This window comes from Eumetopias jubatus, unplaced genomic scaffold, assembly GCF_037043125.1.
Source record: "Eumetopias jubatus isolate StellerSeaLion01/CBP00866 unplaced genomic scaffold, mEumJub1_p1.0 scaffold_7, whole genome shotgun sequence".
Classification (NCBI taxonomy): Eukaryota; Metazoa; Chordata; class Mammalia; order Carnivora; family Otariidae; genus Eumetopias; species Eumetopias jubatus.
In genome coordinates this window covers 51,061,391-51,074,036 of record NW_028274813.1, presented here as the reverse complement: position 1 = coordinate 51,074,036, position 12,646 = coordinate 51,061,391, and the positions used below count along the sequence as shown (strand labels likewise).

General features: G+C 35.7%; 1 protein-coding gene across 1 annotated transcript in view; it reads right to left on the bottom strand.

The window, feature by feature from the left end:
• MDGA2 (MAM domain containing glycosylphosphatidylinositol anchor 2) overlaps positions 1 to 12,646 on the bottom strand; it is a 793,866-nt gene that overhangs the window by 253,900 nt on the left and 527,320 nt on the right. Inside the window, exon 6 of the mRNA XM_028097835.2 lies at positions 11,018 to 11,287. Coding sequence (XP_027953636.1) covers positions 11,018 to 11,287 — 270 coding nt within the window. The remainder of the gene's footprint in view (positions 1 to 11,017; positions 11,288 to 12,646) is intronic.

Below are 12,646 nucleotides of genomic sequence, written 5' to 3'. Positions count from 1 at the left end.
TGAGCCACCCAGGCACCTCTAGAAATTTCCTGAAGCATTTAAAGAGAGCATTGGTTTTGGAAGTATTTAAGACCAAATTCAAAGGGAAACAAAAACAGAGCAAAGAGAAAATTTGGCAGGTTGACTAATTCAATTAAAATTTGTATATAAAATCTCATGCAAGACTGCAAAAAGTTAACTTTTAAGCATCATTTTAAAATCATAAAATAAAATGTATAAATTAGTTTCTGAAATATTCTATTATAAAAATGGAAGTTAAATATAGATTTTTCTTTAAAAGGTTATCAACAGTTTCTAACATTTCATGTATAAGAAAATAGAGTGAATTCAAAAAGCTAGTTAATGTCACCATTCTGGGCAGCAAAGAAAAGAGACACTTCATTTCTAAATATGTAAAGATTCTCATTTTTCAAAGACCAGTTCATATGTCACCTTCCTCTGTGGAATTTTCCCGTTTCTCCCGAATCAGAATTAATTGTTTCTTCATCTGAGCTCCCAACAATTCATGCCTATGCTTCTATTGTGGTTATGGTCTTCCTTAGGATGTATGCCTGATATTTTTCTCCCTGTAAGTGTAAGAATCCATGGTTTCAGGGACTGCACTCATTCCTCTTCTTGTCCTCATAGCAACTGATGCAGACACAGTCTGGAGTAGAAATTTTCTAAATGCCTATTGAAAGCATCATTCACATTTATCTTCTTGGTTTAATATCCTGAGGTAAGTAACTAAAAAAATATAGAAAATAGAATTTTGTTTTAAAGTTTAATGTTCTTTAATACTTGTGTTAATATGTATAAAGCTGTAAAGCCATGTCACTGTACTCATGCATTTCCATGGGTAAGTTTGTAAACAGAAATAAAGAATGATTAAGACTAGAAATGGACATAGGTTAAGGTGCATTTTGACAATACTGAATCATAGGTGGTTAGAGCCAAAGTACCTTAGAGTTTATTTACTGCAATTTCTTAGTTGTAGAGAAAAGCAAGCAGAGGCCTATTTATATACTCATGATCTGACAGCTAATTTAAGGGAAGCCAGAACCATATCACAGATCTCTTTCCTTATACCTTAGTGCCTACAGACGATTTAACTCACACTAACTCAGTGTGGTGAGTCAGTAGGCTTGGAAAATAAGTCTTGTCATAACAATAGGACAAAACAAAAATCAACTATTGGGGTTTCATCAGGGTAAAAAGCCTTTGCACAGCAAAGGAAACAATCAACGAAACTAAAAGGCAACCTATGGAATGGGAGAAGATATTCACAAATGACATCAGATAAAGGGCTAGTATCCAAAATCTATAATGGACTTACCAGACTCAACACCCAAAAAACAAAAAAAATCTAGTCAAGAAATGTGCGGACAACATGAGCAGACATTTCTTCAAAGAAGACATACGAATGGCCAACAGACACATGAAAAGATGCTCAACATCACTCACATCAGGAAAATTACAAATCAAACCACAATGAGATGCCACCTCACACTGGTCAGAATGGCTAAAATTAGCAACTCAGGAAACAATAGATGTTGGTGAGGATGCAGAGAAAGGGGAACCCTCTTAGAGTGTTGGTGGGAATGTAAACTGGTGCAGCCACTCTGGAAAACAGTATGGAGGTTCCTCAAAAAGTTAAAAATAAAGCTACTCTATGACCCAGCAACTGCACTTCTAGGTATTTATCTAAAGATATTTATACAAAAATAGTGATTCAAAGGGGCACATGCACCCCAAAGTTTATAGCAGCAATGTCCACAATAGCCAAACTATGGAAAGAGTCCAGATGTCCACTGACAGATGAATGGATAAAGAAGATGTGGAATATCACTTAGCCATCAAAATGAATGAAATCTTCCCATTTGCAATGATGTGGATGGAACTAGAGGGTATTATGCTACGGAAATAAGTCAGAGAAAGACAAACACCATATGATTTCACTCACATGTGGAATTTAAGAAACAAAACATGAACATAGGGGAAGGGAAGGGAAAATAAAATAAGATGAAAACAGAGAGGGAGGCAAACCATAAGAGACTCTTAATTATAGGAAACAGACAGAGCTGCTGGAGAGGAGAGGGGTGGGGGAATGGGGTAATTGGGTGATGGGCATTAAGGAGGAAACTGGATGTAATGAGCACTGGGTGTTATATGCAACTGATGAATCACTAAATTCTACCCCTGAAACCAATAATACAGTATATGTTAACTAAATTGAATTTAAATTAAAAATTTAATGAAACAAAAACAATAAGACAAAAAAATCTGAATTAGTAGTTTTCAAATTAATATCATTGTTTTGGCCCCATTTTACAACTATTGGGTATACAAAACAAAACCAAAAACCAAAAGCTAAAAAAAAACCCAAAATATATAAAATGCCTTCAAAGAAACTGATTAAATAATTTAAAAAATAATCTTAGTTGAGTAAGATTCTTATTTTCTGGATATTAGCAGGTATTGACATTTAAAGCACTACTACCAGTTGGCATGTTTCTTTTTGACTAGAGTAAATTTGACTCCATCTACCAAGGTGGACAATATAAGCTTTAATAAAATAAACATATATAACTAAGCTATCTGTATATCTTTATGTAAATATAACAATAAGAGTAGGAGGGGTGCCTGGGTGACTCAATTAATTCATCTGACTTTGACTCAGGTCACAATCTCAGGGTTTTGGGGATCCAGCCTGAGGCAGGCTCCACACTCAGTGGGGAGTCTGCTTGTCCCTCTGCCCCGCTCCCCACTCGTGCACATGCTCTCTCTCTCAAATAAATAAAATCTTTAAAAATAGTAAGAGTAGGCAATATCTAGACAAATGTTTTTTACTTGAAATTATATGTTTTATGATAATTCCTCATATGTTACTTCAATGAACAAAGATAAGTTAGATATATCCTATTTAGGAAAAGAAAGCTATCTATATTCAGATGAGAACTACTGAATTTGATAATTTTCATATTTTGTATAGCCCAGATTAATTTTTAAAAAAATAATAATGAAACCATTTCAGAGCTATAAAACATAATATAATAAAATTCTCTCTGGTGTTTTGGGGAGAGGTAATTACTACAGAATATTAAATTGAGAAAACAGAAATAGAGCATTTAATCTACATGAATAATTGGAACACCTGCACACAGCCGACAGCTTTGCTTTTGGAGAATGTTAAAGATTGGTTTTCTATAATTTCAGCTATGATCATTATAGTTTTTATTAATGGCAGATCATGGAAGAAAACTGTTGATAAATTGAAATTTAATTTGATTAATCTAAATGCTTGGGAAGTGCAATGACCTTGTTATTGGAAATTCACAAATAACATACTTTTAGAAACACTTTGAAAGCTAAATTTAATCAATTATTTCTGGAAAATTGTCAATTAATTATGACTGACTTTCTGATCAATGGCTTGAGATAGATACCTTTTGGCAAAAACAATGAACATACTTTTTTAAATATAGGTTACTTGTTTTGTCCTTGTTTATATATCATGCCTTCTTCGTGCAGTTATTTTGTATCTTTGTCTTCTGTGATTCAATTGGTTGCTCTAAGTAATAGACATTCTTAAAATTCTTGTACATTAATTCATAAAACAGGCAGTAAAAGTAAAGGAGTCATGCTAAGTCCTTCACAATGCAATATTACTTAGAAAATCATAAACTATAAACACTGTTGGTTAGAACTTGAAGTATGCCCACTGTTACCACAGAAGAAAGTGCTGACTAACAAAAACAGAATTTCCTCCAGTCAAAAACGATTATATATTTAAGAAAGAATCCCTAGTAAGTCTCTGGCAAGGCAAAAATACAGGAAATACTAAAGGACATTAGTCAGTTCAATTTGGGGGCTGGGGAGTCGATTATATATTTTTTAAAACTTGGCTAAATTTTGTAAGGCACTGTAATACCTTGGTTAAGCCAGTGACCCTGGAACCATATTGTGTGGGTTTTGAATCTCAGCTTTGCTGCTTAGATAAGGCTTGTCTGGGGGAAGTTACTTAACTGTTCCCTCTTCAGTTTTACTTTTCTTTAAAATGGGAATCATAATATTTTTTGCCTCATGAATATTTTGGAATGATTAAAAAGTTAATGTACATAGTGTGCCTGGTAGCTTGGTACACAGTAAGTGTTCAATCAGTATTAACTATTACTATTACCTAAGTGGAACTCATACACTCAACTGTTCACATTTTTTTCTCATAGAATTTTAGAATTATACATTTTTTTTGTAATAAGGCTAAAGATCATTTAGTAATGCTAGGAGTGCTAATATTTGATGTATTTCCACTAAGTGAATTTTGAACATTTAATACCATGATTCAGATTTTTAGAGAACTCGGTCATTTCACGTAGATCCACTAGAGTTAGTTAAATCAACACTTTTCAGTACAGAGGGTTATGATGTTCCTGGAGGTTACAGTATATTTCTGCACAGTTAGGGCAATGTAAATTCATGCCTCACTGAATACATATTGACTTCCTCCGTAAAGGTTAAATCTATTTCAATATTGACAACATTTTTTTCTCTCTCTTCATATTAGAAATCTGAGATGATAGCCAACAAAAATAGGCTGGAATATTTCTAAAATTAAAAAACTGTTTACAATGTCACTTAGCAGAGGACAGGGGTTCAAGATAGGGGCTGATGAAATTAAGGGGAAAACGGGAACAAAATAAGAGGTGTAAGTGAGCTTGAAGCAGCATGGGATTTGACGTGAAGAATACGGTTTGTGGAGTACACCACATATTGTCATGCCTTTTTTAAAAACATGTCTGTAGGTTATTTGACACTCCTCCCTTTGATCCCGCCCGGGAAACACTCCAGCCTTTATCACTGCCTTGAATAGAATGCAGATATGACTCTGCATAACTTCAGAGCCCAGGTTAAAAGAATCCACACAGTTCTTGGGATCTTTGCCTGGGACCCAGCAGAAGTCTGGCTACCGTGAACCTACCATGTGGAGAAAGAATGTAAAGAGACTTCTGAGAGTCATTGACAGAGACAGAGACAGAGACTGACCTGAAGAATTTAGCTGTTTAAACTTTTTAGTTTAACAACAGGTATCTAAATGAAAAGCCTTGAACATGATTCTAGCCCTAGCCACTTTCTGAGCGCAATCATATAAGACCCTGAATTTTTTAGCTGAGCCTCTCAACCCCCAGATTTATGAGCGAAACAAATGACAGCTACTGTTTTAAGCTATTGTTTGGGAGTGGCTTATTACACACCAATAAATAATCAGAATAATGTGGCTTTTCAAATGAGCTAGTCACATCATACAGCTGTTTAGTATGATTTAATATGTATATAAAGTTTCCTAATTTAGCTTAATATCCTTTAGTACATAATTAGGATATCAAAGGGAGATAGATGTCTGGAAGAAATGTTTACTATAAGCCAGTAAACTTATAAAAGAGATCCATTTACTCACCATATATTTATTGAGCATCGACTATATGCTGAGTAATTTTCTAAGTTCTAGGGATACATCACTGAATAAGACAATGGATAAATTCTTCGTCCCCAAAGTCCCCATGAAAGAGACAGACAATAAATAAATAACTAAATATGTATAAAATAACTCTAGGTAGTTATGTGATAAGAAGAAACAACAAATCATGCAAGGGGGTTGGGGTGGGTTATTTCAGATAGGGTGGTCAAAGTCATTTCCCAGAAGATGGTATTTGAAAATTAACATTCTAGGCCAAAAGAACAGCAAATGTTTAAGTCCTAAGTTGTGGAAAAGAAAAAGAAGAATAATGAGTTTAAAGTATAGTGGGCAAAGAGGAGAGGGACATGAAATGATGAGGAGGAATTTGAATTCCATTTTAGGTGAGATAGAAGCCACGGGAGGAGTTTTCTTCAGGAGGATGAGATAATTCCAATCACTCTGGCTCTTGGATGAATGTAACAGAGACGGCTAGCTGTTGACAAAAATCCATGCCCTCTTATTCCTGAGCACACAGTAAGAATACATTTCCTAGCCTTCACGTCATGGGGTGACCACGTGCCGAAGGTCACCAATAGGATGTGAGTTGAACCAATGCCTATCTGACCCATAAAAGTTCTCCCATGTGTGCTCATTGAAGCTCTTTCCCACTTCCAGCTGACAGGGATGGAAGTAACACTCAGAGAAACCTTAGAAGCCGCAGATTGAAGATGGCAGAGGCATCATCAACCTAGGTGTCTGAATGACTGCATGGAGCAGACTCTCCACCTCTACGTACATACCAATCCCACACACAACACCATCACCAGCATTATTGTCTAGGAAACACCTGAACTCTTCCATGAGAAAAATCTAAAGTGTTCTTGTTTCATGTAATTACATGTATGGGTCTGTTTGTTAACAGCCTAGTCTACCTTATCTCATACAGTGGATAAAAGAGGGGACTCAAAAAGTGGAGCCAGAGCAGAAAGGTTAATGAAAAGGCTATTTTAATCAACTACAGGAGATATATTGATAGTTTACACAAGGGTGGTAACAGTGAACTTGGCAAGATATGACCAGATTCAGAGTATAGTTGGAAGAGAGAGCCAACATGGACCAAGGTGGCAGAAGGGGAGCCTGTCTAATTCATCTCAATCCTACTGAGGAGCTTTTCATGGGACCAGTCGGAGCTCTGAAATATTTTCTCTGAAAAGGTACCTGATCTATCTGAGGAAGTCAAAACCCGTGTGATGACAGGACAGCGGTGGCCACACCGGAATGTCTGTGCTCTCACAGAGTTTCTGGTAAGCATTTCCGCTAAACAGATGAGAGTCACAGGGAAGGAGAGGCTTGTCATAAACTCTGTTTAGTTGGCTGCTTGGAGGAGAGAGAGACACCTTCAGCAGAAAGGGGGAAAGGACACTGCACGAGAGCTTGTGCTCAGAGAATGTGGCACTTTAAGGGGCTCTTGGGAGATGCCATCACTAGAACTCAATCCTTGATACACATGGATGTATGCTCTTCTAGATAGAGGAATCTCCCAAGAGTCCAATAAGGTGTCACATAAGAAAGAAAAATGTTCTATATAGAGAAGACCTGCCTACTCTACCCCAAGCTGGGGTCGTCAGAACCTGGCGATCAGGTCAGGGGTGGAGTGGGTGGTCAGGAGGGTGGAGGATAGACAAAGAGGAAGAAGCCAACCATACCACCAACTCTGCTTTCCCACTGCAGGTCTCCAGACCAGTATGGACCCAAGCCGGGCAGGAGAGAAATTTTTGCATCAAATCAGGTTTGGAATTTTACTACTATGTTGGATCATGCACCGAAAAACATTGAACTAAATCCGCGCTTGTGATTTCAATGTACTGTCAGACTCTCTATTTCTAATAATGAGTATAAGGGTCATGGGATATGTCTGACTTTTGTTCTTGAAACAGGGGAAGATTAAGCCACTGAATAAAATTTAAAGAGACCACAGGAAACTAAAATACAATAATGTCTTGATCATGTTATAAACCATGCTTGTTCAACACAGTGGTTCAATTCATGACAGAGGAGAAATGTGGAAATGACATACTGAACAGGAGTTTGGAAAGCACTGAGCCCAGGCCACGGTGCTTCTCTACGGACTTGGGAGAAACATGGCTCAATCATTACAATTTCTTAAAGAATCATAAGAAAAAGCACTGCAGCTATGTTTATAAATATCTAACAAAATATTAAAACATGAGATTGCTCTTCAGTTTTGAGCTTGCTTTCTACATGAAGTATTGTCTACATTATTTAAAGTTTTAGTTTCCTATTAAAAATATCAAATGACAAATTCAGAAATGTTTCTAGAGTTTTATTCCTGTCTGCACCCTATATTCTTATTTTTTGTCCATGAATATTCTCAAGTGGTAATGGGAATTCTATGTACAAATTATCCCTGTGCTTGCCCAGAAAACCTGGTCTGTGGATTTCGATTTAATTACAGATAATAATGGGGGGAAAATAAACCTAGAGCTCTATTTTTACTGTACCCATAACACAGTTAATCTGAGACACTGGAGAGGTCTACAAATTCAGAAGACTTGAAAATAATTTCTTTGATATAATAAAAAGAGAACCATTTTCTTTAACTGAATTCCTTGGCCTTTGTAGCAGAAATCAGATGCCTCACATTACTGTACCAGTTTCTCTCCCCATATGCAATCTAGGACCCATTAACCAAGGCTATTTCTTTATTCAGTAACATTTTACACAAACTCGATTTTATGAATGATGTGGATGCCACTGCTGAGAGGTCCCACTGGTAATATAATACGGTGATGCAAATGCACACTTCAGATAAATTAAAGGCATAAAAATAAACTATAAATTGGGGAAATACATTTTTAGGCTATATATTTTTTTAGGTCATTCCTGTCAAAGTTGGAAACTATCTTTTGTAAGAACATGATGAAAACTGCTAGATGAAACAGGGGAGAGTAGATCGCTTCCTGAGCTTGTATGTGCTGTGGCTTGTTAGTCCCTTATGGAGGGCACCTGAGCAACACAGACATTTTATACTAGATATTCTTCTAGTTGTATAGGAATTCAATGTAGTTGCAGATAATCATCTGGTCAAACTATATTTAATGCATCATTTTTCTCTAGTGAGTTCCTACAGTTGATAGAATAATGGAATAAAATGTTCTCCATTGCATCCGTGAGTCTTAAAAATTGTTTGGCAATGCTTTAATTAATCTCACAATTTTTGTAGCAAGATTTGGTAGAAGTATTTCTATTTGAGAAAACATGTGTTTAAAGATAAATAAAAAGCAGAAATAATAAACATGGGTAATTTGTACAGTTTTGTTCTTTCTTTCTTTCTTTTTTGTTCCTTGAAATTGGGATGGCCAAAGAACAAAATCTGGTTACTCACTGAGACAAGGCTTAGAGCAGTGTCATTTCACCGATACTGATATCAAAGTTAGGAAGGTTAAGATACTTCCATTCAGGGACTCTGTCTTTTTATTTATCACCATATATTATTCCATTGTATTCTTTTTTTTTTTAAGTATTTTATTTATTTGACAGAGAGAGACACAGTGAGAGAGGGAACACAAGCAGGGGGAGTGGGAGAGGGAGAAGCAGGCTTCCCGCCGAGCAGGGAGCCCAATGCGGGGCTTGATCCCAGGACCCTGGGATCATGAGCTGAGCCAGAGGCAGATGCTGAACGACTGAACCACCCAGGCATCCCTCCTTTGTATTCTTATCTTCCTTATGGATTTGTAAACCCCTTTGGGGGTAGGGATTTAGTCACTGATCTTTGTAGTTACCCCCATGTAGCCCTTACAAATTTGCTGAGTCATTAGAATATGGTAGTTGCCCAGTAGAAATTTCTAAAATTAAACAACTGAAATAAAGATCACATTTCATTGGCTTTAAAATCCTTATTTATGTTCACATTCAAACATCTCCAAAATCAGAATGTACCTTACATTCAATACCCTTTTACAATTGCTGTCAGCAGGGTACAGCAGTGGTGATCTGGCTTGGAAGAAAATCAGAGACATTATTTCCCTATATTCTGAATTATAAATGTTCTTAATGACAAAGAAAGATGTTGGGTAGACAACCATAGTCATCAAGAACTGGGATTAAGAGTTGGGTTTGTTCTGAGTGTGAAATTTTAAGAATAATTTAAGCAATTTACTTTTCTTTATTTTCCTTTTGACATCTACTAATGGGTGATACATGGTTTAAAAGGAAACCTAAGTATAAACAGAACTGAAAGACTTCTTTCAGTAACATTCTATCTCATAAGAAAACACTGTGGTAGCTTAATTGGCATTATATTTTACTTTGTAGTGAGACATAAAATAATGGCATATCTTGCAATTACTAAATGTTGTATGGCCTACGATTTTATAGCAGATAGTGCATTCTTCAGAGTGTCTTGATTTATATCTAACACCATGCAATATTTTGAATAGAGTATGCTTTTGGTTAAGTAGCATATTTCTAAGAGTTTGGAGAATAACAGATAACAAAACCACCATAATTCATGTTCACAAAATCACAAATGTTAATCTCAATACACTCAATTATGTTTTGCTTCCATTATAATCCTCCATATGAGAAATTTTCATTCGCTTGTGAGAAGAGTGGGGGATCTGAGTATCTATTTTAAATTTAGAGCCATTGGTGTCCAGCCTCCATCCCCAACACAGGACCATGCCAGGTGAAGTGAGACATGAAGAAACACAACCTCCGTGCACCATAACTTACATCCTCCAAACTGGAGGGATAACATCTCCTCTAAGATGTAGTACCAGCTCACCAGGTGGCGGCAGCCATACTAGAACATCAATGCTACCGTTGACCTAGTGACTCACCTTTTATGTCAATTCCCAAATACACTTTGTCTTTTATGATCTCTGACTTTTCCATGTCTTTCCCTAATCTCAGTCTATTAAAACTCTACCCAGCCTATAGAACCTGATGTAAATGTCACTAGATATTTCCTAATAACCTCAGCCAGAAGTTACTGGAATTTTTTATATGTCTATAGCTTTTGCTTATGCCTCCCAAACACTGTATCATAGGGCTATTAATTGAGATATTTTATTTTCACTGATAGTATAATCCTTGAGTACAAGGTAATGTTTTATAGATCTCTATATAATCCCACAATTTAGAGCTCTGCTTCTAATAGGGATTCATTAAATGTTTATTAAACATTAAATTGATACATTTGCTAAATTCCTAAACTAGTACACAATCTGTATAATAATGTTTAATGCTCTATGCCATATTTGCATTTTAATGATTTTTTTAACTAAGAACATATAAAAACTATTCAATGGAACAGTTTCATAGTATCATTAAGAATATGTTACAAAAACTATCCAATGCAAATATAAAGCATGGTTATTAAGGTTCAGAAATCTTAGTTTCCATTTATAATTAGTCATCATTCATCAATTATAAATAATTTTCTACGTATGTTAGACATGTATGCAATATTTGAGGAAATGTTTTTATATCCAACATTGTTTTGCGATACCCTGGTTAATCCCAGAAATCCATGTGGTAACATTCTCTAGGCCAACTTACCTCTCACAATGATGTTGGTGGACTTTTTTGCAGGGTTTCCCACATTATTATTGGCAATGCAGCTGTAAGTACCAGCATCTTCTGAGGTGATGGCAGGTATGGTCAATGTTCCTCCATTTAAAACAGTCTTTTCAGGCAGAGTCCCAAAGGACCTGACCCAGGTGAGAGTGGGTGCAGGCTCTCCTCCTGTCGTAACACATACTAATGTTACAGCCTCTCCAGGATTTACAACTATAGGGTCATCCACCAAGAGTTTAATTGATGGAGATGCTAAAAGACATAAACAAACAGAAAAAAAATGCACTATTTAGATCTGTTACAAGTGGAATTCCACAGCATGCTTTATATTTATTCAAACAATTAAAATGGCATATTCTTTTCCTTTGCCAAAATCTTATTGTATTAATCAAGTTTAAACCAAATATAATGGTTACATATATTAATTACATGGTATAAACATGTAGAAGTGTATTAAGAATCTTACACATAGAGAGAGAGGAATCAAAATTTGTGTATTCTGAGATTATTGTTCCAAAATCAGAATGACAAGAAGGATTAAAGTTTTTAAACAAAAGTCCCTTTCCCTTTGAATGCTGACAATCATCATTTGTTTCTGTCCTTTCAGGTATAAATATTGCAGCTGTTTAGTCCTTGTATTTTCATGGTGGAGATTGTCAATTATTTAATTTTTGGATCATTCTGAGGTGAAATGATACCTTTTTGTACCTGAACACGACTGAGTAAGAGATAAAGGCATAGATCATTCCACTCTTTTATCAAGCAGTGGGCCTGGTTTTTTATCTTGAAAGGAATAACAAAATCATGTAATTCTAATGCAGTTTCCATACTTCATCTCTCACCTCACTGTGCACAAAAGGTCTAGACAGTGAGTTCTCATCACCACTGCTTTAAAACAAACAAATGAGAGCTCAAACATAGTCACCAAACTGTGCCTCACACCACTCAAATGTTTAGTTTATAATAATCTCCCCAGTGAAAATAAGTCATTTGCAATCTTTCAGCTTAAAAAATACAAAGATAAAATATCCATTAAAAAAAAATGCTGTGTTAGACTTTTCATCAAACACTCAAAATAGAAACAGCACAAAAATATGTATGTTCACATACAGCACTTCTTTTCTGCTTACATTGCAGTGCTGGCCTACAACAATGCATCCCTAAAGAAAAACAGGGGGGATGCAGTATGCTGGTGTTTGATCTCACATATCCAGAGATATTTTATGCCAAAGTCAAAACTGTATTGTATGAAATCAATCCATATTAGAAACACTTAATGTGTTCAATTGTACTGTGTGATTTTTTCGCTATTAACTTCAGCTTAGACTTGGAGAGTGTTTTTCTCAGAATAAAAGGTAAATTCTTGTGTGGTCTAATATTTGTCTTCTTTGTTAAAACAAAACAAAACAAAACAGAGGAGAGCAAGAAAACAATTCCCTGTTATTATCATGGTTCTGTGGGATAGGCACAGTTTGCCTGGATGACATTTTTAAACATAATTTTTGCATGTTGGTCCTTCTAACATCATTTTAAGTAATATGGAAGTTTTCAAAGTATCTTAATAGCCCTTGTGAGGTGTTGACTTTAAATTATAAAGATTTATGACTAAAA